The sequence below is a fragment of the Barbatula barbatula genome (genome assembly GCF_947034865.1).
Source record: "Barbatula barbatula genome assembly, chromosome: 4".
NCBI classification, from domain to species: Eukaryota; Metazoa; Chordata; class Actinopteri; order Cypriniformes; family Nemacheilidae; genus Barbatula; species Barbatula barbatula.
The window spans coordinates 6,979,281-7,006,984 of NC_136768.1; the positions used below are offsets into that span (position 1 = coordinate 6,979,281).

At 39.8% G+C, this 27,704-nt stretch overlaps 1 protein-coding gene across 2 annotated transcripts; it reads right to left on the reverse strand.

Annotated features, from left to right (window-relative positions):
- Window positions 1-1,128: 1,128 nt before the first annotated feature.
- Window positions 1,129-22,091, reverse strand: mest (mesoderm specific transcript). Of its 2 annotated transcripts, XM_079455213.1 has the most exons (13): window positions 21,934-22,091; window positions 21,287-21,534; window positions 21,024-21,207; window positions 20,546-20,625; window positions 20,261-20,338; window positions 20,044-20,180; window positions 19,788-19,846; window positions 19,611-19,651; window positions 19,451-19,521; window positions 19,183-19,284; window positions 18,550-18,626; window positions 13,910-13,973; window positions 8,519-8,931 (listed from the first exon to the last, which is right to left on the reverse strand). In XM_079455213.1, the coding sequence occupies exons 2-13, from the start codon at window positions 21,362-21,364 to the stop codon at window positions 8,814-8,816; spliced, it is 1,089 nt and encodes a 362-aa protein (XP_079311339.1). In that variant the 5' UTR covers window positions 21,365-21,534; window positions 21,934-22,091; the 3' UTR covers window positions 8,519-8,813. The 2 variants fall into 2 exon arrangements, with proteins under 2 accessions (XP_079311340.1, XP_079311339.1); XM_079455214.1 differs by lacking the exons at window positions 8,519-8,931; window positions 13,910-13,973; window positions 21,934-22,091 and adding an exon at window positions 1,129-1,231 and having other exon boundaries at window positions 21,287-21,496.
- Between the last annotated feature and the right edge of the window lie 5,613 nt (window positions 22,092-27,704).

Genomic DNA, 27,704 nt, shown 5'->3' on the forward strand with positions numbered 1-27,704 from the left:
AGAGGACCAGGTGGTTCAGGGTTCAAGGCCAGGCTGTTAAGAGTTTGCATGCTTCTGCATTTTCCCCATGTCTCTAAAACGTAAAGCGCAAGACGAACACGCCTGGAGAACTGTCTCAAGTGTGCAGGTCCCAGTGGCTCAGTGGTAAGAGCATTGACAGAGGATCAGGTGGTTCAGGGTTCAATGCCAGGTTGTTAAGAGATTGCATGCTTCAACATTTTCCCCATGTCTCTAAAACGTAAAGCGCAAGACGAACACGCCTGGAGAACTGTCTCAAGTGTGTAGGTCCTAGTGGCTCAGTGGTAAGAGCACTGACAGATGATCAGGTGGTTCGTGGTTCAAGTCCAGGTTGTTAAGAGTTTGCAAGGTTCTACATTTTCACCATGTTTCTAAATGTAAAGCGCAAGACGAACACGCCTGGAGAACTGTCTCAAGTGTGCAGGTCCTAGTGGCTCAGTGGTAAGAGCACTGACAGAGGATCAGGTGGTTCGTGGTTCAAGGCCAGGTTGTTAAGAGTTTGCAAGGTTCTACATTTTCACCATGTTTCTAAATGTAAAGCGCAAGACGAACACGCCTGGAGAATTGTCTCAAGTGTGCAGGTCTCAGTGGCTCATAGGGTATGAGCACAGACCCTGAACCAGAAGGTTCAGGGTTCAAGGCCAGATGGCTGACCTGCACATCTTCGCCGTAATCCGTAACATGCAGGGTGGCTCACCCATGTGTGAAGTACGTACTCCAAAAAAGGGTACCCATAGAAGGGGGGAAACACCGGAGCGTGTGTCTCCCCGAGATTCCGGAATGTGTAAACAGGGGGTTATGCGGCAAATATCAATATTGTTTGCGAAAAAAAAAAAATAATGAATATATTTAACTAAAAAAATATTTAACCGAACCACCCCCTCCGTGCGGCGCCGCTCGAACCGATCAGCGGATGACATATCAGTAAAGTGAGAGAAATTAAAAAACCTCTCTTGCGGTAATGTGATGTCATCTGCCAATCGGTTCTTTCGAAGCCGCATGAAGTCAAACACACCTATTGACTATACTTACACCTATTGACTATACTTACCTCCTCCAAGGTGCTGCTCCTCCTCCAAGGTGCTGCTCCTCCTCCCTGGTGTCAGGCTCCTCCTCTTGGTGCCGCAACAACTCCTTGGGTCAGGCTCTACCATTCGCATGCAGGTCAACACCCTGGGCTCAGACTTCTTGATCTAGGGCCATTGCAGGTCTCCTGCAACACATAAGAAATCTCAGAACATTAAAACAAGTTAGGCTACAGTGCCACTTCTCATACCTCTGAGCCACTGGAGTGGGCATTTAATGTTTTCCTTAATACCTTCATAAGACATGTTAAAGAGCCCTCAAACTTATGATACAGATGAAAGCTTCACTTGCGACAGCACTGCATTGATCAGTAACTACAGTTCAGTAACTATTTTGGCAGGAACAAAACAGATTCTAATAGTCATTTCAAAAAAAGAATTATACGTATTTCCCTATGTCTTGACCTCAGTGGGATGTCTGACAATACATTTCATAAATGTTATTTATTTTTATTTGTGACTGGGTTTTGAGGTGGGGTGTTCGGCAAAGTGGATCCTTTCTGCCACAGTGACAGTTATATTAAGTTCAGTTTATGATAGCGCGTAGGTCCTAAGCCGTAGCCTACACAGAGCCATGTACTTTACGCCGTAGCCTGTCGCGTATCTCTCCAAAAATGTAACAACAAGTCAACTCAATGCGGACCCTACACGGATCGCAAGCGCTGTGATTGGTCTGTTTGAACCCCTCCCTCAGGTCAAAAAACTCTGCGATACCATCATGTTTAATCAAACGCATTTCCGAATGAATTGTCTAGGTAAATTATTTGTTTTTCTGTATTTAACATCTCAAGCTGCAACAAAATTTACTTTTACGTTTACTTGCCGCTATCACTGCTAATGCTTCTCAAAACGAGCTTCGTCTTCTTCAGCTCTTGTCTTGGTTACACAAGCAACACGCATGTGAGCACTGGCGCCTAGTGGTCATTGCCTGTCGATGCCGACAACTACGCAGAAGTAAAAACTGACACAAAATAAAGGACATGTGGTCTGCCTTAATGACCACATGTCTGATGTCTACTAAAATATAATAAATTAATTTATCATTAATTTGATACTGAATTACTAAAATGTATTTTTCAATACATTTATTTGATGCTAAGCATACTGCAAATACATGCATTTACATTATTAAAGTTACAGTTTGTAAAAAACGCTGCTAGAGGGCGCACAATCAAAACAACAATAATGGCGTAGCTTGATGACGCTGTGAAGGAGCATGGAATGATGGGATCTGTTGTCTTCAACTCCACGGCTGATGGCCATCAATCAGACAGGAACGAGAAATCATTTTAGCGGATGAGGTAAACTAATAAAGTTTTATAAATTTTGCATATAATTGCGGTCCATAAATATGATAAGACATTTATAAAACTTTTTTAGTTGACCTCATCCGCTAACATGATTTCTTGTTCCTTGTCCTGACTGCTGGAAACAAGCTAGTGGCTTGCTAGATGCTAGACACTACTTCCAAATTTGTCCATGACACTGTTGTCATGCGGTTTCTACGTCGGTAAAGGCGGTAACAAAGGGTAACGCAGATATGACGCAATTGAGAGGCGAATGAACATAGCCCTGTGTCACTGTTTAGAATGGCGATTTTCTCACGATTTACAAGTAGTTGGAAACATTTGAGATATTGTAAGTAGTCAACTGAACAAAATATATAACACTGGCCTAGTGGTTTTTGGATATTTTACTGCAAAATAGTTGCAAACTGTACTTTTAATAAATACATATGCGATTGTATTTTTGGTATAATAAATCAATATACTTAAAGTGTGCTAAATTGGAACAACTAATTTTGTACTTAAAGCACTTTAATTGTGCAAAAGTAGTGCTAAGGTCCAACTAAAGATAATCCTGAAGTATATTTGATTGTGCTAAAGTGAAACTATTCCAAGTATACTTCAGGTACACATTAAATATCTCTTTGACTGATATCGTTTTCAAAAATCATACAATCCGTGTCAAACGTGACATTAAAACACATTTTAGGCTTAATATTAGGAAATGTACATTGTGTTCAAGTAGTATAATTTCAGTAAACAGCTTACTAAATTCAGTTCAAGCCATGCATTTACCGTTTTAGTTACTGGAAAATAAATCTATTTATGTATGTAAATCCGGTGCCTCCGGACAAGAACCAGCAGATTAAGAAACTGCTTTTTTTCCCAGAGCTGTTTCATTATTGAACTCTGCCCCCCACTGATTCCACTACCTCTCTTACCTTGAACTCCAAGCTGCTATAACATTGTTTACATTGCACTACAGGGCTGCATGCATGACTGAACTGTACACACCAGTACTTCATGTTATCTGTTCTACTGGACTGTTTACACACGCACAGCATCATTTGCACTCTATACTGCTCACTTGCACACCAGGAATATTTAACTGAATGCTCATTTGCACTAATGGACCACTTTCATAACTGCACTAACTTATCTACGGCACTGTAACCTAATTAACTGCATTAACTCATCTTCTGGACTGCAACCTATTATTAACTTGTATACTGCACCGTAACTTTAATAACAGCATTGCACACTTAAGTCACTTGCACTATTGTTTAGTCTAAATTATTATCTGCTCATATCCACCTGTACATTAATGTTCATAGTGTTAATGTTCATAGTATATAGTCATCTGTATATATTGTTCATAGTACATACCTACTGTCGTATTTTCATAGAACATACCTACTGTAAAATATTTTCATAACTGTATAATATTTTCTCAATATTGTATTCTGTATTTATTCTAATTGTATATCCTGCACTTGCTAACTGCACTTCTGGTTAGACCTAAACTACATTTCGTTACACTGTACTTGTATATGTGTAATGACAATAAAGTAGAATCTAATCTAATCTTATTCACAGTTAAGATCAAAAATTTATATTCCCATGCAGAATCTTAAACCTTGAAAATAATCCTTAATTTTCAGAATGTCTGAGTCTTAAGCAAAACACATAGTTGGTTAAGTTCTTCATATTTTAGCACTATCTTTTGGCCAGTCTCTCTTAAAGGGAAACTTCAGCCAAGAAACAAAAATTTCCCATATTTTACTAACCCTCAAGGCATCCTAACTGAATATGACTTTCTTCTTTAAGAATACTGCAGTTAAAATACGACATATTTTTGTTTGTACATTTTGATTCATGGCTGAAGTATCCCCCTTTAATGCGTATACATATGTCTGGCCTTCATAAACAAATAATACAATAACTCCTAAACATTTGTATATTCTACAAGTATTGTTTAGCTCTTTGACAAAATGTTAAATGCTTTCGATAAAAGCGTCTAAATAAATAAATGTAAACGTATTATTATTTATTAACAAACAGGCAGCATATATCATTGAGGTGATTAACTGCCATTACATGATCTGCCTCAGGAGATGCTTGGGGTGTGTGAATAACTGAGACGATTTCTGTCGCACATCTGACAGACCACCGTAACTGACGGAGAACACTCACCGACTAATTGTGCTGTTGACACTTTCCAGGCAAGTATTTAATTCCTCCACTTCTCATAGATACTTTCGCTTATGTTTCAGCTGCGAAACTTTCAGCGCTAGACAGGGAGGTTATCTGGATCTACCTCCGCCATTGTTTTGAATCGACTCTCTCTGCCAATCGACCCGCCTTCCTGTAACTCTGATTGGCCCTGGACCTGACAGTATTACACAAACCAATCAAATCGATGATGGCAGCGAGTATTAGCGGAATAATACATGCTACAAACATGTTGTTAATGTATTCCCTTCTCTTAATACTTGTATTTTTGCTTCAGTTAATACTTATTGTATTAATTATATTAATGAGTGCAAATTTATTTTTATCTGCATAATACAAATAAGTATAAAAAAGAGATTAAAGCATGCTATCTTTAGTTGACAAAAACATTTATACAGTCAGTAGGTTTAACTTGTGTTGCATGGGTATCAAGAAAAATCTAATATTACCAGGACAACAGTCTCTGACCAAAAGGTTGGTGGGGTTGTATGTAACTCGGGCCCTGTGTGTAGGCTGGCTTGTTTGAATGTTCCAACTTTTCTTTTCTGTTGCAGATGCCACAATTACCAGGAGAACTGACCTTGGTGTGCAGCCTCAGTGGATAAAGAGGTATGAGCAGTGGCACTGAATCTCCTGATCGTTTTTTCCAGCCTGGTTTGAATGCTCTGACATGTCTTATGTGTTGCAACACCAAGAGTGGGAGGAGGAAGAGGAGCTGCCTGACACCGGGGAGGTGAAGCAACACCAGTGAGAGGAGGTAAGTGGAAGCAATAGCTGTGTTTGGCTTCATGCGGTGCCGCAAAAAATATTGGTCTCTGGCACATAACCCCCTGTTTACACACTACAGACTCTCAGGGAGATATACTCTCCAGTGTTTCCCCCCTTCTTTGGGTATCCATTTATGGATTCTGCACTTCACACCTGGGTCAGCTACCCTGCGTTTTGGGGCTTACGGTCAACCTGTACTGGTCAGCCACCTGGCCTTGAACCCTGAACCTCCCAATTCAGCATCAGTGCTCATACCACCTGAGCCACTTAGTCCGGCACACTTGAGACAGTTCTCCAGGCGTGTCTTATTTCTCCTGGCTTTACCATTCGTACATAGGAAAGATACGTAGGAAAAGCGAACAAGCAAAGTCTAATCTGGTCTTGAACCCTGAATCAGCCGGTCCAATGTCAATGCTTTTACAATTGTGCCACAGGGTCCTGCTCACTTTCATTTTAAGATTAACGTTTTAGATACGTAGGTCAAATATAGAAGCTTGCAAAGTTTACCCTGGTGTTGAACCCTTAACCGCTTGTTCCATTGTCAGTGCTCTTACCACTGAGCCACTGTGTCCTGCTTGCCTTCAGCCTTCGGTTTACGTTTTAGATAGGTAGTTAAAATTCAGAAGCATGCAAAGTTTAATCTGGTCTTGAACCCTGAACCACCCGGTCCACTGTCAGTGCTCTTACCACTGGGTCCTGTCCGATGTCATTGCTCCGTTTACGTTTTAGATAGGTAGTTAAAATTCAGAAGCATGCAAAGTTTAATCTGGTCTTGAACCCTGAACCACCCGGTCCACTGTCAGTGCTCTTACCACTGAACCACTGGGTCCTGTCCGATGTCATTGCTCCGTTTACGTTTTAGATAGGTAGTTAAAATTCAGAAGCATGCAAAGTTTAATCTGGTCTTGAACCCTGAACCACCCGGTCCACTGTCAGTGCTCTTACCACTGAACCACTGGGTCCTGTCCGATGTCATTGCTCCGTTTACGTTTTAGATAGGTAGGTAAAATGCAGAAGCATGCAAAGTTTAACCTGGTCTTGAACCCTGAACCACCCGTTCCACTGTCAGGGCTCTTACTACTGAACCACTGGGTCCTGTTAGCTTCATAGTTCCTTTTACATTTTAGATAGGTAGGTAAAATGCAGAAGCATGCAAAGTTTAACCTGGTCTTGAACCCTGAACCACCCGGTCCACTGTCAGTGCTCTTACCACTGAACCACTGGGTCCTGTCCGATGTCATTGCTCCGTTTACGTTTTAGATAGGTAGGTAAAATGCAGAAGCATGCAAAGTTTAACTTGGTCTCGAACCCTGAACCACCCGGTCCACTGTCAATGCTCTTACCACTGAACCACTAAGATATGTTAGAAAGCACTTGTAATTCATTTTGCTAGGTTCAAACCCTGGCCCTGGCAGATACAGTTCCCTTATACTCTGGGCCACTGGGGCTTTAGAAATGAAGAACATTTTCATGGAAAATCTGATTTCAAATCTCACAGCATGTCAGATTCAAGGGCTGAAATTTTGTTTTTTCATACTTAAAAAGTATTCATTCAAATCCCAGGTTCTAGTTTTTTAATACATCTAAAGAGGAATAAACTGGGAGAATGTATTACCTGGATGTAGAGGTCTTTAAACCAGGTGCACTACAATGTTAAAAAGACACGTAATGAAACTCCTTATTAATTTTTGCTGCAGTAAATTATTGTGATTGATCCTTAGTGATAACACCTGCTGTCAATCAGCAGAGTCAGGGGGCAGAGTAAGCCTAGTTCAACAGATTTCCTTTGTGAATCTGTGGTGAACTATGGAACTGCAGTATGTCCTATTTGACTGAAGTGTTGGAAATTTGAATTCTTAGTGATTCGGATTCCATTGCTTAAAAAATTCATCCACTGATTTGTTCAGTGGCCGTTTCTTTACATTACACAAATATGCCAGCAAGTTTTTATGAATTCCACAATGTCTCCATTGTCTCAATTCCAGTGTTTGTCTTTAATTCTAGAGTTTACCTCAACATACATGATAACTAAGCAGAACTCCCTTGTACTGAAATGCTTGACTTGATCAAGCCAGATGAAATAAACTAAACTGATTTAAGTAAACATTTAAATGGTCAATGCTACATTATAAGGTTTGCATTCTGAGATACCATTATTGGCTTGTGTACTTGAAGGCTATGCATCAACACCAGAACGGCACCCTCAGGCTAAATGCCACTCACACTCTGTCTACAGTGTTTTTGCATTCAATTGATGACGCTGCGGTGATTGGACCATACATTTTAAAGCGGTTAATCAAAATCCAGCAATATGACACAGAAGCTGAATACGCGCGTGAAATTCGCGCCATGGGAGAGGCTTCTGCCAGGTGGCTCCCGTTTAATCGCCAAATGCTGGACATGGATTTTGTTGAGTGTAACTGCGCATTATGTGCCATGGAAGGTTGAAGATAGCCATATAGACTCTTTCGGCGCCGTGTCTGGTTCCATCAAATCCTTCGGAGGCGCAGTCCTTCATTGTTGTTTCAGATTTCTGCCTTCGCTCGCTATGTCATAATCACGTCACTACTAGAGCAGGCTCCTGATTGGTTAATGCGGCGCAAATTTTCGCCAAAGTTCAGATTTTTCAACTCACGCATATAACGATCAATTTGCGTCAATCGCGCAGCCTCATTCGCCCGAATCGCACCGCAAGTGCGTCTATCGAGTCTTTGCAGTGACTTAACATGTAAATCACTTGCGCTTAACGCTTCATTCGCGCTTGGTGTGAACATCCTATAACTATCTTGAAATTTCGCACGTGATTGTTGACTTCAGCCATCAAAATATTACCACTAAAACACTGCCAGATACAGTGAACTCTGGAATTTGATCAAATTGAAAATCAAAAAAGATTGCCCAAGCATCTTCAAATGGTGCAAAATAAATGCATTGTGAAATACAGTAACCTAGTATGGTTAAGATTCTCAGCTAATTCTCTAAAGCAAGATAACGAACCTTAAACAAGATGCTCCTTTACATACAAGAAGCAGGAAATCACTATTGGTTAGCTGGGCAAGCATTCAAATCGTAACAATGGTGACAATTGATGTCAAAACCCGACTGAAAAGATAAATGCTGCATTGCATGCTGGGTGCCAGCACCTTTTTTATTAGTGCAGTGCTAATACAAAACAGACACAATTCATAAAAAGACACTTTTAATGACAATTTTGCAATAAGGAATACTGATTTTTGAATAAACGCTCTTATGTTTATGGTCATTTGGACGTGATGCAATACTTGAATATTTCAGTTACATGCATTTTAACACATGACTGACATCTGTGGAGGATGTTTTTATCCCGAGCATCCTTTTTCAGACAATATTCCAAACTTCTGATTTCACCAGGCCACTCTCACTGGTCCTGGTAAAAGGCAGTTGTTCAGAATGAGTTGATAAAGCTGAGATAGGCATTTATGAAGCCTGTGGGATCCTCCAGCTGTGGATAATGACTGATATGTTCATCTAGAACCGATATTGTGGATCTTTGGACAAGTTTGCTGTTAAAAACAAACATAAGGATAAATATATACAAATACTAAGAAACCATAGCAGGTGGTTAAAGGTTCAAGCCCTGTTTGCTTGCCTGCATATTTAAAGATGTGTTCTGGGAGCTCTAACAAAAGCATGATGAAACGAATGGCTAAGAGGTATGAGCACTAACACCTCATCAAGTGGTTCAGGTTCACCCTGCTAGAGTTTAACTGCTTTGTAATATTGCTTATGCAGATAGATATATTAAATGGTATGAGCACTGATGGTGGCACAAGTTTGCGGGACCCAGTGGCTCATGGGATGTAAGCAGTGACAAGGGGTCAGGAGGTCCAGGGGTCAAAACCAGGTGGCTGACATGCACATGCAGACTAGAGGACGTAATGCAAGATGGCCGGAGGGCTTGACCAGATCAAGAAAGGTTGGCGACGGAGATGCAATTGCTATCCCACAGACGTGCCAGCAGTCCAGCAGCCAAAAGAGGAGGAAAACCCAAAGTGAAGTGTGCAGGGAGTGACCAGATACCCCACCATAAAAAAGGGGGAGGCTTTGGAGTTTGTAAACAGGGGGTTATTAAATTAGATTCAACTTTATTGTCATTACACATATACAAGTACAGTGTAACGAAATGTAGTTTAGGTCTAACCAGAAGTGCAATTAGCAAGTGCAGGATATACAGTTAGAATAAATACAGAATACAATATTGAGAAAATATTATACAGTTATGAAAATATTTTACAGTAGGTATGTTCTATGAAAATATGACTGTAGGTATGTACTATGAACAATATATTCAGATGACTATATACTATGAACATTAACACTATGAACATTAAATTATTAGCTGCTCATATCCACCTGTACATTAGACTAAACAATAGTGCAAGTGATTTAAGTGTGTATAGATTATTGACATTAGCTGTTAAAGTTGCAATGCAATAGGTGAGTATTGTTGAAGTAACAGTGTAATAGATGAGTAGATGCAGTTAATAGAGTTACAGTGCAGTAGATAAGTTAGTGCAAATGAGCATATTTCAGATGTGCAAGTGAGCAGTATAGAGTGCAAATGATGCTGTGCGTGTGTAAACAGTCCAGTAGAGCAGATAACATCAAGTACTGGCGTGTACAGTTCAGTCATGCATGCAGCCCTGTAGTGCAATGTAAACGATGTTATAGCAGCTTGGTAAGAGAGGTTCAAGGTAAGAGAGGTAGTGGAATCAGTGGGGGAGCAGAGTTCAATAATGAAACAGCTCTGGGAAAAAGCTGTTTCTTAGTCTGCTGGTTCTTGTCCGCAGGCACCGGAAGCGCCTACCGGAAGGCAGGAGAGTAAACAGTCTATGAACGGGGTGAGAGGAGTCCTTGAGAATGCTGCGAGCTCGACGCAGACAGCGTTTCTTCTGGATGTCCTCAATGGGAGAAAGTGTAGTCCCTGTGATGCGCTGGGCTGTTTTCACCACCCGCTGCAGTGCCTTGCGCTCAGCAACAGAACAGATCCCGTACCAGACTGTGAACCAGTTGGTCAGGATGCTCTCTATCGTGCAGCGATATGAGTCCCCAGGAACTTAAAACTGGAAACACGTTCAACAGCCATCCCATTAATGTGGATGGGGTCGTGTGTGCCTCCTTTCGCCTTCCTGAAGTCCACGACCATCTCCTTTGTCTTGGAGGTGTTAAGGAGCAGGTTGTTGTCTGAGCACCACGTGGCCAGGTGCCGGACCTCCTCCCTGTATGCAGTCTCATCGTTGTTGCTGATGAGACCAATCACCGTTGTATCGTGGAGTTAGATCCGTTCACAGGCCTGCAGTCGAGTGTGAAAAGGGAGTAGAGAAAGGGGCTCAGTACGCAGCCCTGTGGTACACCAGTGTTGAGGGTGGTGGTGGTGGAGCAGATGTGGCCTAACCTAACAAGCAAGGAAGTCCATAATCCAATTGCAGGGAGAGTTATTAATGCCTAGGTTTCCAAGTTTGACGATTAGCTTGGAAGGGATGACGGTATTGAAAGCAGAGCTGAAGTCTACAAACAACATCCGTGCGTAAGTGTCCTTATTGTCCAGATGTGTGAGCACAGAGTGCAGCGCCATGGACACTGCATCATCCGTGCTCCTATTGTTGCGATAGGCAAATTGGTATGGGTCCAGTGTGGGTGGTAGGGAGACCTTTAGGTGTGCCAGGACCAGCCGCTCAAAGCACTTCATAACAATGGGTGTAAGTGCTACAGGGCGGTAGTCGTTAAGGCATGTCAGGTTCGAATGTTTTGGAATGGGCACAATGGAGGTGGATTTAAGACATGCTGGAACCACTGCTTGGGCGAGGGACAGATTGAAGATGTCCGTGAAGACCCCAGCGAGCTGCTCCGCACATGCCTTGAGTACACGACCAGGGATGCCGTCTGGGCCAGCAGCCTTGCGCGCGTTGAATCGGCTTAGTGCAGTGTGAACATCAGTGGAGTTAAGTGTGATGATTGGGTGGTCAGCAGAGGGTGTGAGCTTGGTAGCTGTTTCCTTATTGTCTCTCTCAAAGCGAGCATAGAAGTCATTAAGCTCGTTAAGGAAGACAGCATCTGTGGCTATGGGGGTGGAGTGTTTGGGTTTGTAGTCACTGATGGCCTGGATGCCCTGCCACATGCGTCGAGGGTCAGAATTGGAAAAATGCTCCTCTAGCTTCAGCTTGTAGCAGTGCTTGGCCTTTTTGATGCCCCTCTTCAGATTTGCCCTAGAAGTACTATAGGCCTGAGCATCATCCGATCGGAAGGCAGTGTTGAGTGCTTTCAACAGGAGGCGCACTTCCTTGTTCATCCATGGCTTCTGATTGGGGTACGTGGTGATCTGCTTCTGGGTTGTGACACTATCAATGGTGGAATTGATGTAGTCCAATACAGAGGAGGTGTAACTGTCGATGTCCGTGTGAGAGCCACTGGTGGCCTGAGAAGCAAACATACTCCAGTCTGTGTGTAGAAACCTTTCCTGGAGTGAAAAGTCTGCCCCCGCAGGCCACACCTTGATGGTCTTCACTGATGGCTTCACACGATTAATGAGATGAATGTACTTGGGGGTGAGGAACAAAGAAAGGTGATCAGATTGACCCAGGTGGGGGGGGGGGGGTCGCGGCATAAGCTTCAGCTATGTTTGTGTAGACATGATCCAAACTTTTGTTTCCTCTTGTGTGGCAGGAAACATGCTGATGAAATTTAGGGAGCACTGTCTTTAAGTTTGAGTGATTAAAATCTCCCGCAACAATAAATGCAGCCTCAGGGTGAGCAGTCTGTTGTTTACTGATGGCTGCATGAAGTTCTTTCATAGCAAGCTTGGCATCAGCATCCGGTGGAATATAAGCTGCCGTTATAATGGTGGAAGTGAATTCCCGTGGCAGATAAAACGGTCTACATTTAACCATGAGAAACTCAAGGTTAGCCGAGCAGTGTCTCCCGACAATAACAGAGTTCATGCACCAAGCTTTGTTGATGTAAATGCACAATCCACCTTCTCTTGTCTTACCGGATTCCTCTGCCGTTCTATCCGCCCGGTGTGTGTTGTAGCCCGCTAACTCAATAGCGTTGTCCGGTATGCCGCTGTGTAGCCATGTTTCCGTGAAGATTATGACATTGCAGTTCAAAAGTCTTTTGCTGTTGATGATGCAGTCTCGAATCCCATCCATTTTGTTCACTAATGATCGAACATTTGCAAGGAAAATGCTGGGTAAAGAGAGCCGGTGTGGTGTTAGCTTTAGCCTAGCTCCTAGACCTCCGCGCTTCCCCCGCCTTTACGATCTCGACGCCGCCGACGAGCACTTACGCCCGGCCGTGTGGGGTGCGTTGCATCGGTTGTTCTGACGATCTCAGGGACGAGTTGAATGTTGCTGATGCAACTTCCGGACATGCGTAAACTGATATCCAAAAGCTCCTGCCGGGTGTACGATGTAAATGCACAACTGTTCTGGACGAACAGACCCAAGATGAGCAAGAAATACACAATATAAATGCTAAAACTGGAGAGACGCTTAGCCTCGCGATGTTCACGCGCCGCCATCTTGGTCGTACCATTGGGGACCAGACCCCAATATATTTCCCTCCAACAATTAACAAAGCACACAATACACTTTTCAGGCTGCCTCATCTGATCTCTTACCTCCTCTCACTGGTGTCACTTTACCTCCATGTTGTAAGGCTTTCCATCCAGGCACTACTACACCTTCAGGATGTCAGGCTCACCCTGATACAGCTCTTCCACCTCCAGCCACCAGGTTCTACTGCTCATCTTGGGGTTGAAACCAGACTACACCAGTCTTCACCATTCACACGCAGGTCAACACCTGGCCTCAAACCCCAGACCTCTTGATCTAGGGCTAGTTGTCCTTACCACTGAGCCACTGGAAACTTGCGACAACTCTGTGGGTAATTTTAATAAATATGAGAGCTCACCCAAAGCTGGGCTTGAACCTTGAACACCCATGCCCAAGATCGGTGCCCACTACCCCAGGCCACCAGGCAGAGGAGCCTACAGCCACTTCTTGTAATTTTATATTTTTTCTACACACCTGCTTATACAAGAAATACTTCAGAACAAAGCTGGACTTGAACCCTAAACCACCTAGCCCAGTGCTAATTACCTCTGAGCCACTGGGATCTGGAAATTATAGACAGCTACAGAGAAACATGACAACACAGCATGAAAACATGAAGTTTAGTGCCTCCCCTTATAACTCAGAGCCATCGGCCCTGCATAATGATCTTAGTTCTGGTAATTGTATACTTTGGCATACAGTACAAACCGTGCCCAGCTAAAAGATGTAAAAAAGCGTTGTTTTTTTGTGCAAGTAGTGATAATGTTATCAATATCTACGTTGCTTTTAGCGTTTTAATCTTACAACCTTTTAAAGGAAGCTCTTAACTGCAAATCTCAGTTTATAAGATACTTTAACAAAACCTTTGCTATTTCAGGGGCTGAAATTTTGTCTAGCATACTTGAAAATACTGGTTTTAAATACTTACATGTAAAGCTGGATAAACTGGGGATGTGGATTAACTGGATCTAGTGGTCCATAAATCATGTGCACTACAATGTTAAAAAGACACAGTTATGATTTTTTTTTTAATCAACATTTGCTCAATACTGAAACATGTGGTGTGACTCCATTAAAAAGCAGGAAAGCTAGGACACAACAGGGCATTGGGTCTTAATGTGTTGCAATTAATTACAAAGTGATTAACCATTATTGATTACACCTGATGCTAATAAGCAGAATGATGGGTCACAGGGAGCTGAGCTCAACAGCACCCCACATTCTACTGTGGTAATCTGTGGAACTGCTTCGTCCCCTAATTGGGTGGTGGAAAGTTTGATTAATTGTACTAATTCGGCTCTTTTGAATCTATTCACCATGAAGATTCATCCACTGTTTTGTTCAATTGCCGTTTCCTTATATTACACAAATATGCCAGCAGATGGCAAAATCAAATGTTATACGTGTTACAGAAATCGATTTATTACAAGTCTCTGTCTATGAATCTCAAGAGTTCACATCACACATGATAACAAAGAAAAACAATTGTTCTTCCATTGTGCTGAGCTGCTTGACATTTTCAAGCTGCATGAAACAAACAGATCTAGCTGCAGTGATTGAAATATACAACTCAAACTTGTTAATCATGACCATGTATGAGAAAACAATTGTATAATAATTTTTAAGAGAATTGTGCTGTTTTGTATTTTGTTACTTTATGTTTTGCTAATAAACCATGACCAAAAGTTAAATTAATTAATAATCTAGCAATATGATCCATTTAGAAAATCTAAATTTGCAGTCAGTGAAATGGTGAAATGGGTTCCCCCTGTGATCGGGTACTTAACATTTTTTAAATCTGGCATGGATTTAGTTGTTTAGTGTTCTAAGAAATTAAACTAATATCATTATTGCTGTTAAAAATAGCATCGTTTGGAGGAAGCTGATCGATATAAAAATATTATACATGTTCCTTATTCCTTCAAAACTAACCCTAGAATGGAGAGAATTTCCAGCTGACCACAGAAAGAGAATTTAGCAATAACGAGCTTGAAACAAGGTGAATTAAACCACCGCTGCGCAATGACACAAGAGCTTTCTGACACATAAAAAGCATAGACATGAGAATTTGGGCTGCAAATCCCAACAATGGTGACAATTAATAAGCACAACTACAAAAAATGCTGCAATGCATGCTGGGTGCCAGCAGCCTCAATTATACCATGAATAAACTATTCAGCTGAACTATCTTAGCTGGTACCACTTGCCTTAAATACATAATGTGGACAGTTCTGTATATCGGTAACACCATATCACTATACAGTCAGCATAACAGCAAAGACTGAGAAAAACCCAATATAATGCAGTAATAAAAACACCCATGGTGTCATCTAAAGACCCAAGTTATCCGAAAAAATAATTGGCAAAGTGCAAATTGGCAAAAATAAAAATTTAATATAAAACACCTGATGCAACTCATCAATCTCCCTGCAGTACTGTGTATTGCCAGTTGACACATTAATCAACTAATAAATTGAGTCTGGTGTTTCACCAAGCTTAAGAACTTTTACCGTTTGCAATCATACTGGTGTGTATCATTTAATCATTGCAGCATATCTAGAAAAGACTCTTGAAGGCAACTAGCTAAAGGAAACACCAAACAACACGATGGTGACTTCAAGTTTAGCTGAAATTACCATTTTAAAAGGGATAAAAATGCTATCAATGAAATATAAAGGCTTTGTTTATGGAGCTCATCTTCTTAGAGGCTTTTTTCTGTTTTATATGAAGTCAATGGACATAATGCTGTGTCATAATTGTTGTCTACTTGTATGATGTATTTGTCTTTGTCTTTTTCAGCGATTCCCCTTGTTAACAGCAGGGAAGGTACTTAAGAAAGCAAGGTTGACTTTTTGTCAGATAGCTTGTCATTTTCAGTTGATTAAACCAACATTGCTTACACCCGGTGTGCCTTTTAAAGAACCCATGTGAGGAGGGAGCATCATTTAATATAGTAAAAACAGCCTTTACATGAGAGCACTCTTTTTGTTAAAATAGGATTGTAACAGAGATCTTTCATTTGTGGAGTTGTTATTATTTTCATGGAAATGTCTGCTGTGAAAGTGATGAGATAATTGGAAAGTTCCAACTCACCCACAGTGACAAAACTGATGTGACTTTTATTTTTTGTGTGACATTTCCCCCTATACAGAATGAGAAAGGTCCATCTTATAACGGATATAAAAAATGTAATTTTGTGGTCCATGGGGAGGGGGATTCCTTGAGAAGATTTAACCATCACCTGTATCGTTCAGTTCTTCAATATTATGGTAAAGGCCTATCAGAGGACATATGCTGCTTATGTTCCAAAGTGAATATAATTTTTTTAATGACCCAGGGTATCATTATCTGTACTGTGTGTATAATTCTGTCAGCTTTATTTGAGAATCTGGCTAAATAATATAATAACTTGCAATACTTTGTGCATAATGTAAAACCTGCCCATTGCATCCACAATGATTATAAACTAGAATAAATGAAATATTACAAAGTGGAGAAGAAAAAGGAGATGCAATGCATTGCTTAACGCATGGGCCTTCAACCGGGGGTCCGCAGTGGAACTGCAAGGGGTCAGCTAATTACTGTTTACTCCAATGTTCTCTTTAAGCTGCGCATGTCCGTGGCCCGCAGACTCATTGAGGCTCCCGCACATAACAATTTTAACCTGCATGCGGACAAAACCATCCATTCAGGCACCAAAAATAACACGGAGCCTTTGTATGTTGCTCTCCTTATGATGCTCTGCCGGAAAAACTCAGACAACGGAGCTTAGAATTATAAAATAGCGGTGTGTTCTTCAACACAGATAAGTGGGAAAAGAATTATACGTATTAAACTAAAATGGCTTTTACAACAGAATGCATAATCTGCACTGATTTCTTTCGCATACAGAGACAACCTTTACTTCCTCTAGATTATTCTTTGTGCCATTAACCAGGGTCAGTCATCTCATTGGAGCCTTCATAAATAAAAACTTAGGTTTAGGACAAGTAAATGTTTAACTGTCCATCTCACAATCAAATTAAAATGTATGATGCTGCAAATCCCTTAAAACAATCAATCTATATTAACAATAAAAATAATATACAGAAAGTATGTATGTGTAATAATAACATGCATAATAGTGCTAATGTAATGTCTTAACATAATATTACTGTGACAATAAGGGTTCTTTCTTTTAAAATAGCTCTGTTTACACATTTTGTATAAGGGGGTCCCTGCTCCATGAATCTCCCATCTAAGGGGTCCTTACCCCGAAAAACGTTGAAGACTCCTGACTTAACGTGATAGTTCACCCAAAAATGAAAATTCTGTCATTATTTACTGAAGAAAGATATTCTGAAGAAAGTTTGTAGTTTACACCCATTCACTTGCATTGGTTGTGTGCCCTTACAATAGAAGGTACATGATAAAACAACGGCAATACCATCCATCCATCCATTTTCTACCGCTTATCAGGGGCCGGGTCGCGGGGGCAGCAGTCTAAGCAGAGATGCCCAGACATCCCTCACCCTAGACACTTCCTCCAGCTCTTCCGGGGGGACACCGAGGCGTTCCCAGGCCAGCCGGGAGACATAGTCCCACCAGCGTGTCCTAGGTCTTCCCCGGGGTCTCCTCCCGGTCGGACGGGCCCGGAGCACCTTCCGGGGAAGGCGTCCAGTAGGCATCCGTAACAGATGCCCAAGCCACCTCAGCTGACCCCTCTTGATGTGGAGGAGCAGCAGCTCTACTCCGAGCTCCTCCCGGGTGACCGAGCTTCTCACCCTATCTCTAAGGGATCCCACCCTGCGGAGGAAGCTCATTTCAGCCGCCTGTATCCGGGATCTTGTCCTTTCGGTCATGACCCAAAGCTCATGACCATAGGTGAGAGTAGGAACGTAGATTGACCGGTAAATTGAGAGCTTCGCCTTGCGGCTCAGCTCTTTCTTCACTACGACGGACCGGTACATCGACCGCATTATTGCAGAAGCTGCACCGATCCGTCTGACACAGCAATACATAATCAATCAAACCATATACAGCATCATACAACTGAATTAAGATAAACTCATAATTATTTTATTTTTTATATGAAATACAAAATGAAACACGGACCTCAGCATGGAAAACAACCAGAGCGCATTTTGTTTGAGTAAATGCAATGGCTACTAACATACCATGACTTTTTTTTATTACATTAACAGCTTACTCTGAGGTAACTTATCTGGGCAATTCACTTAACTTGCTTTCTGGAATACCACCCAGAAGTTCATTGTACACTGGTAGAGATAGTACTGTACACTAAGCAGAATTAAAGTAAGCATCCTTTTTGTTGTGTATGAGAACACTTAAAAACAATTAAAAACACAATGAAAACTAAAATCTGTTGTCTTTTATGTTATCTACCACACTCATTGTCTGGGGTGCAGATGGGCTAAGCAGCTTTCAATGTAATTTACCAATGGATTAACATACTTTGCCTTAATGGCGCTACAACCGTGGCCTAGATTTTAAGTAAAGCAACCGAATCAGATGGTCCTGAACCGTGTTTGGACCATGTACTGCTGACTAAATGGTGAATGTACTCACAGGGTTTTGAAGTTGAGGTTAAAGCTCCCACCCATCTGTCTCTGTGTTTCAGTCTCTGGTTAATGTACTGCAGGATACTGGGCAAGACACACAACAGATGTTTGTTGGTCCAGTGCAATATATAATATTGTAGCACTTAAAACCAGGCACTTTTCCACAAGACACGTCTCCTGAACATTGTCTAAGTATTGTTTTGGCCTATTTAGGACAATCCAATAAGGATTGTCCTAAGAAAAACACAGACCGCCACATACAATCCCTTTAAGGCATAGTTCACCTTCAAATAATAAAAAGTTATAATTTACATGACCTATTGTCATTTCAAACCTGTATAACGTTTTTCTTCTGCAGAACACAAAAGAAGATATTTAGAAAATGTTTAGTTATATAAAACTTTTGGTCCCCGTTGACTTGCACTGGTTTTGTGTCCACACAAAGTCAATTGGGAACAAAAGTTTTATATTACTAATATTTTAAAAAATATAATCTTTTGTGTTCTGCAGAAGAAAGAAAGTCATACATGTTTGAAATGACAAGAGGGTGTGTAAATAATAATTTTGAAGGTAAACTTTTCGTTTAAGAATTCAACAAACACAACAACATAGACAACTGTGAACACGTTATGAGAATAACCTGTCCATGACCAGATTTCCATCATTAAAGCGAATGCCTGTCCACATGTCCCAGAAATCTGCTTCTGTTGGTTGGGTGTAAGGTCCAAAGACATCCCCTATTCTGTGAATTGGAGTGCACACAGACACAATTCTGACTTATTGAAATTATACCTTCAAAAACAACCATTTCCATTTATATACCACTGGTAACACAACAAGGACTCATCAAACCTGCTATGTAAAATAAAGCAAGTAGATGTATTAACATGTTCATATAGACCACTTACCCTCTAGAAAAGAACTGGAAGTTCATAAACCGAGTAAGTATGGGTGAAATAAAGCCATAATCTTTTAGAACCTGTAGATGACGAAAGACTGGACATATCACATCACATTTATTATTTAAGGATGAAAAAAAACCATGTCTTTATAAAGAGTCACACTCACCGTCTGAATGAATCGTGGATAATGTGTTTCTGGGAATATTCCTTTGAAGGTTAAAAACAATAATTGGCCCTATGTAATATTTGATTTCTTAATAAAGTTTATTAATCTCTAGAATTGTATTAACATTCATCTTAAAAAAAGTTCTAATGAGAAAAATAAGAGGAAACATTATAGTACCTCCATTTGAAAGGCAGAGGCTGGTTATGGTGATATGTCCTGTCCTGTTACGGTCACTCCTGTGTGTTTAACTGTACGTGAGAACCATCCAGATCATATTGACAGGAACATTAAACTGTGTTCATCGGTCCGAACCTAGAGTTCAGTGGTTCATTGGCCCTAACTAAGAGTTCAGTGGTTCCATATAATATATTCTTGTGTGTCTTCATATCGTGAGAGGTTAAATGATTCAAAGAGACGTTAAACAGATGCTCACCTGTACAGCAACTCAAGAGCTACGGTGTCTCCATAGTCATGTGACAGGATGTTGATCCTCTGCCCTGAAAGACCCAACTGAGCAACCAGGGCCTCCACCAAACTTGCCTGCTCAAAGATGGAGTAACGGTGTGGTCTCTGGGAAAAAAAATACTATGAAGATAGATGTTTGGGGAAAAGAGGTGGTAATGTAATGACATGCACTGGCTGCATCTCACCGGTTTGTCTGAAAAACCAAAGCCCAGAAAGTCAAAGGCAATGACTCTGTTAAAGCGCTGAGTCAGAGAATCCCAGATCTATAAAACGAGAAGAAAAAAGTGAACAAACACAGAAGAACATTATGAACAATGAAAAGCAAATGCAAAGCCGAATGTCAAGTATCCAGATACTGTCTGTTAATTTCTCTCAGGCCGTATCATATTTAGTGAATGTAATGAATAGGTTTAATGTTGTTTAGATTTTTTTCATGTGTGACGTTTGCGACGGCTCTGTGTTCTTCTCACCATACACCAATCATAGCTGGATGTAGGAAAGCCATGAAGCAGCAGGACAACATCAGAGCTTCCCACAACACCGATCGACTCTATTATCAAATATGAATAGTCCATTATTTGCAGGCAACAACGACAAAAGAGAAAACAAACAAATTTTATTTTTAAATACTATTTACATTGTTTATATAATTTGGACTGTAAAGCACAGATTTTCATAAAGCTCCCATAAATCATCTTTAGTTGCGGCAATGCAACAATCAATGAACTAAGAACCAAGAAATCCAAAATGTAAACAACATACGAAATAAACCTTTAAAATAGATTACGGTGTATATCATTATTAAATAGAAGGCTATAAAATAATTGTATCTTAACATATGTGCATGTTAAGTGCAGTATGCAACTATATAACATGAAAAAATCATTTCAATATGCAGTTCATTTTAGATGTTGGTGGCATGATCAATAATCCAGGCAGAGACAATACCTTTATAGAAGATGTCATGGCCTCTGAATTTAAAGATGTGTCCGGAGGACCGCCAAGTGTTCAGTGCAGGTGAGAGCTGTGGAGACGGAATGTGTAAATACACCGCGAGCAAAGGAATGCACAACAGACCTACGTGAAGCCACCACTCCCTGCGCACGCGACGGGCCGATGCGGGTTCACTCTGCTGCAGAGAGCGAGAGAAACACAGCAGCGTTACATCGATGCTTCAACAAAGGTATTACATCCATACAGTAGTTACTTACATGAAAGTCTCGCGTCATGCTAGATTCCTGCGCTGTGTCGCGCGTGTCGGTCGTGTTTGTTGTCGTGAGGTTGAACATGTGCCGCTGAACGTGAGTCAATGAGCTGCCACATGCAGGATCTGTACTTAAATAAGATTAAGAAGTTACTGTCCAAAGGTTTTGCGGCGACTGTTATCAAGCGTCATGTTGCCAAGGATCCGGGGTGGTAGCGAAGCCCGCTAATGCCACCTAGTGGAGTGGATGGCGCACTGAAATTTGAGGGGTAAAAGAAAAGCAGTATGTGAATTATCAATATGAGAAAATAAGAAAGAATTATATACAAAGTAATGGACCTGAGTAATGACGAAAATCTCAAATATATAAAACCATAATACTTCACATTACAATACGGTAGGTGGCGGTATGGCACCGTTAACGTCACAAAACTGAAACCCCCAAAAAAGTGATCATGTGACGCAGGGACGCTGCAGTTTATATACTTTACCATTACTGATTTTAAACAAATATAAGCTTTTGTTAGAGTCCTGGCAAGCAGTGGAATATAAACCTGTTTTGTTCAATGACCCAAAACAAACCAGCTGATGAGGTAAGACTAAATTTAATATACATTTTATGCTTGATTGTCTAGGGTGACGTAGATACGTTACCTCACTTTTATTGTTGACGCTTTCCCGTTGGTATTTGCAGAAGAATGTTTAGATTTAAATCCGACGTATTTTGTGGCACTGCTTTTTGAAATATCCATCTCACTTTAAACATGTTTTTGTCACAAGTTGGGATTGCGGCGGCGCCGCCATAAAGAACCGACAGGTGGCGCACGAAGCCGCAATTATTTGTCAACTACGCCGATTGGGCAGTGCAGGGCGGGCTGGCAGGCGAATAGGCATACTGCATTTATTCTGGTTAAAAGCGCAATAATGTTTACTTTTCTCTGGGGATTTAACTGGTTTATAATATATGCGGAGTGCTAAAAATGTAAAAGTTATTGTGCTTTTCTCCCAGTAAAAGCCGCATCTCCCCTGTTTACATCTATGTGTTTATATCGTCTGCAAATCTGCACTGTGATCATTAACAGCTCAAATTATTATTGTTAATCATAATATTTTTGTGTTTCCTGGAATGTAAATATAAGAGAAAGCCAATGACTTGGTGTTATTGTTCTATTGGGCTTTTCTATTAGTACTATTGAACAGAATTTGCAATGAGTTGAAAGTTGAGGTTCGAGAATGTCTATTTTTACCTAAAGTAAGGTTCAATGTTGTCACATTTTAATCGGAAACGTTATTTATTATAATAGCAGTCATAAACAATGAACAGTAATGTCACACAATTTATGAACAATGGTTATTGTTCATTTCTACATACACATTTTCCACAGTACAAAAAGTTCTATTAATCTCTCACAATAATATTTTACTTTATTTTTAAATGGCAATGGCATTTTAATTAAAATATACATTAAACACAAAAATGTCTGTGCTTAACGGGTACATTTGTTACATTACAGCAGTGTAAAACCACAGACTATCAATAAACTGTAAATTGATAATATTATGGATTGTACAATCCAGTAACATATAGGATACAACGTGGCTAAAAGCGTTATTTTATTTTCCTGTAAACCAATACAAGTTACAAAAAAATCTTCGTAGCACATTCCAAAACATGCATTTGTCCCTCTGCATTTGGATAGATTTGGTGCACATTTGATGTTATATTTGATGTTTTTAAAATTTTTGCAGAATTAGGCAGTAAATGAGAATCTCTGAAATTACTCAATAAATGTGAGATGAAGGTCTTGTTAAAGATTTTCGGTTTTGTTCAAGTTAATTAAAGCAACTATTTGCAATAACAGAAGAATATGTAAAAGTATGGTAATTTGGGTTAAAAAGCACCCCTGTTGTTGGGGCTAATGCCCCCCTAAATTAATATGATAAACACCTGGCCAACGTCATGATTAGATTCAGATGGTAAATAATATCATAAATTAAGTAGGAAAATCACCATATACTTATTATGAAACCATTATGTTTAAAGTTTTACAAAACAGTGAGTAACATTTATTTAGGTGTTAACAGAGTTGGTTGTGTTGCACATCACAGAAAACGATGTTAGCAACTAGGGCTGTCACGATTCTGAAAGTTGGCTGGCGATTAATTGCCTAATAAATAATTGCGATTAATCGTCTGTTTGGGGAGCTTTGGCGATTTTGATGATTAATTGTCTGTTTAAGGGCTTTGTCGTTTAATTCTCATAAATATTTGATTTGCCTTTAAAATGAACATATTATTTTGAATATAAGACAGATTCTTGGAAATACATGGTGTCATACATTCAAGGTGTGGGCTTTTTCATGTCAATAATACAACCACCAAATACTTACTAATTGAGTAAATTGATCAGGAGTGAATTGAAGCAACCGTTAAAATGCTATTAATCATAGAAAAGCTTCTAGTCTGTTTTTTCTTAATTTACAAGTCAATGCAAAGACGCGATAGACCTACTTGCGGTGCGATTCACGCGAATGAAGCGGCATGAATTGAGCGTTCGCGTTATTCGTTCGAGTTGAAAAATCTGAACTTTTTCACAAACAAAAAAATCTAGCATCGGTGTTGGTATTGGCGAGTACCAGGGAAAAAGTATCGGTATCGTACTCGATCCTTAACAAGTGGTATCGGTGCATCCCTAATTAAAATGGTGAATAAATTGTTTTAATGAAGCCACCACCCTGTATATAAAACTTTAAACACACTTGGGCATATTGAAACAGAACAGGTTATTTTACATTTAAGATACAATATTACATAAAAAATGCACAAAATTAGCTGTAAAGAGGGGATGCAATCATATGAACTGCTGCCTTTTATGTGAAGGTTATGCTCCCTGTTGTAACATCCAGCCGGTGTCAAAAGAAAGGATAGTTGTAGCAATAACATTCACAATAAAGAATATCCAATGCGTGCGGAAATATATATGAAAAAAATCGACCGCATTTAAAAAAAACGATTACTCGATTTTTTTCGTCCAGCCCTAATTAAAACCATATTATTTTATATGAAGTATTTGTATCAATACTGTGTGTCCCCCTTCACAACCTCAAACATTTATATTTTTTAAATTGCTCTCTATAAATGTTTAATACAAACATATATATTTTTATTTATATATAATTTATTTAATTATTTATAATAATTTATTTAAAGTGGCCATAATACACAGAGCTTCCGCATATCTCATGTTAATCTTGAGTATTTACAGAATAGTAATACGAACGTAGTTCTCTCTTTCTCGCTGCCCATAAGTGAAAGTGACTTGTGCGCATACTCCTTCTCCAGCTCTCCTTGGTTGAGGCGTTGGCGTGCCGCTTGCTTCTCTGGGAGAATTGTCCAATAAGGGACTAAGAAAAGTTGTTACGTAACGATTTTTCATGTTCGGAAAAAAACTTTCCGAAACCTGTTCGAACGCTGGGGGAGTGTATTGAGCACAGAAATACTACCTCATACGTCCAACAAAGTTGACCATGTCAAGCATGAGTAGACAACACGTTTAACATTGTAAATAACTGCACGAAACACCGTTGCATGGCCGCTTTAATTTAAATAAAAACTTGTAATGATTTATTGCTACAAAATCATTAGTAATTTTTTTTACTGTTACTAAAAACCTTTAATGTTACTCATCCAGACGTTGCTTCCAGGTTTCTGGTAGTAAATATCCCAAATCCAGTATTTACAAATGTGTCTGAAGGTGCTGAATCACTACATGCATTAAAACATTAGTAGGTATAAAATCCACAGTTTGAGGGCCTCTTCCATTTTTTTGGACCATACAATGTTAAATTCCACACATTTTTAAAAGTAATCATTGTGATAGTTGGTGAACATTAAATGAAACATCAAGTAGTGATTGGCGGTATACCGTTTCGTACCGAATACCGGTGTGTATTTTGTGTGGGTGGAAAGCGCAGGCGCAATCGCTTGAGCTGTTTCTTATAAAGGCAGAAACAACTTAAAAAGATCTCTGTGATGATTTATGTCAAACAGATATGACTATGAGTACATCAATAGATACTGCAAAGTTTGCCACTTTTAGTCGTTCTTAGCTTTTTATACTGTGCTAGGCTTTAATGGACTAGTTTGATGCACTTATGTATTTTGTGGCCTATGTTGTTATAATTGCTTCCAATGTTTCCTCATCTGTAGCTCGCTTTGGATAAAAGCGTCTGCTAAATGACTGAATGTAAATGTGTGCAAACTTGCAGACAAATGCTGCGAATCGACGCAGGTGGATCACGACAGCATCCACCTGCACACGCAGTTGTAATTTAAGTTTAACGTTAAACTTCTGAATTCTACACAAATGTTGAGGGCTGTTTTATTTGTTTACATCCACAAATATTCACAACATCATCATTATGACAATAAACTGTTTCCATCACCCCATTTGAACTAGGTACACTCAAGATAAAGTCCCATTCAATTTCTTTGATAATTCTGAGATTATCTTTGCAAATTCGTTTCCATTTAGGCTTTTTTTATGCGCATTTTCAATACATCTAAATAGTTATATAGAAAAACCCTAAAGATAGCACATTCTGTTACTTCTCCCCACCTCCACTAATTTGCCGGATCTGCCACGCCCCCTTATTCCGGCACCTCGGAAATGACAAATAAAGCACTGAGTAAAACCATAATGTTGCCATAAGTAATCATTACATCAAAAAAACATGGTTACTACACAAAAAACAGGGTACAATTTCGTAAGGGCGTAACTTTTAGGATGGCAACATGGAAATACCTTTAACTGTAAGGAGTGCTGAGAAATTAAGTTGTTTGTGAAAACAACATCCTGATATGACATTTTAATGTTAACAAACAGTAAATAACGAACAACAAATCTTATACACAAACTAAAACCGATCACATCCTTTTCATTTTTTCACTACGTTATTTTAACACGGCCATCAAAACATAGGTTACGCCTATGTCATGCAACATCAGCTAACGTTTACATTTATATGAATGATTTAGAGACCTCAATATTGCTCATCAAAAATAGATAAATCCACGTTTATTCATATTTTTTGCGTAATTTCACAAGAGCCCTATGCGTTTGTGCTTGCATTGCACTTTAAGACAGCGCAGAGCTGCTTCAAGTCGAACACACCCTATATTGATATTAACGATATTGTTTAATCCTGCATCACAGGGAAAAAAGATATAGATATATCTTAAAACTTGATATATCGCCCAGCCCTAGTGCGTGTGCACTTATTAGGTCTATCAAAACAAGCGCATAATGACAACACAAAAGAACACAGGGACTATTACGACAGATGGTCAAATTTCATCAAACTGATTTGAGTGCTGATGGATGTCCTCTTTATACAAATGCCGGCCTCTTTGCGTACCTGAGCCAATGGCCTTTCTTACTGCAGCGCTTCTCTGCCCTCCTCCGCTTGTCATTTTGACAAAAATAAATCCTAAACCTAAAGCCTGAAAAATATTCTGCGTGCACATATGGGCATAATGTTTAACATGGGTGGGGCTGTAAATTGACTCGCTGCATTTTAATGTTAAATATTTTTATGAACAACTGACATTTGATAACAACTAAGTCCCTAATAAAAAACTAATAAAACATTAAATGGATTTACCCGAACAGAAAATTTGAGAATTTTAATACTAGCTTTTTATCCTTTTCAGCCCATAATTAACTATATCAGCAAAGTTCTCTTGTGGTTCACTGAACATTGAATGATTTGCTGATCTCTTACATTCTGTTTAAACTAATCGGTTCAAATGCGTCACTTTTTCTAAGTCGTTTTGATCGCAATGTGCGTTCATACTGGCGAACTCGCTTTGTACAGTGTATAATAGTGCAACATTTGTTAAACAAGCCAAATATTGTCAATAGAAACAGTTATCGCCTAAATTTCTGACTATCGTCCTTCTATCGTCTATTCTTATCTGCATACTACACTAACTGACACTAACGTTGTCAATGGTTGACATCAGACATATGTTAATGTTTGTAATATTACTTTGCAACATTTATTTGTAAACTAGACAAATATAATCAACTGAAACAGTTATCGCATAAATTTCCATACATTTTTGTCTATTTCAGTAAATAGTTTTTGGTAATTCTTATCTGCTTGCTTACGTTGTATAGGGTTGACATCAAACGTTTATAGGCCTACAGTCCGTAGATTTAACGTACAAGTACACAGATTATAGTACAGAAAATAGTTCTTGCAAGCCTGGCTTGTTATAAATGTTCAGACATTTCTTCTGTGTTGCAGAGGTATGAAGAAAAAGACACAATTACCAGGGGAACATGCACGGATCAAGGGGTCTAGAGCAGCACCAGTAAGAGGTTGGAGCAGGAGCCTGTCTGACAAGATGAGGTAAGTGTT

What these genes read in the sequence shown, in the direction of transcription:
- mest (XM_079455213.1), bottom strand. Translation starts at nt 21,364, where the DNA reads ATGTTCAACCTCACGACAACAAACACGACCGACACGCGCGACACAGCG. An exon ending in GCATGACGCGAGACTTTCAT is followed by an intron (nt 21,208 to 21,286) that starts GTAAGTAACTAC and finishes CGCTCTCTGCAG; the next exon opens with CAGAGTGAACCCGCATCGGC. An exon ending in CCTCTGCCTTTCAAATGGAG is followed by an intron (nt 19,652 to 19,787) that starts GTACTATAATGT and finishes TAACCTTCAAAG; the next exon opens with GAATATTCCCAGAAACACAT.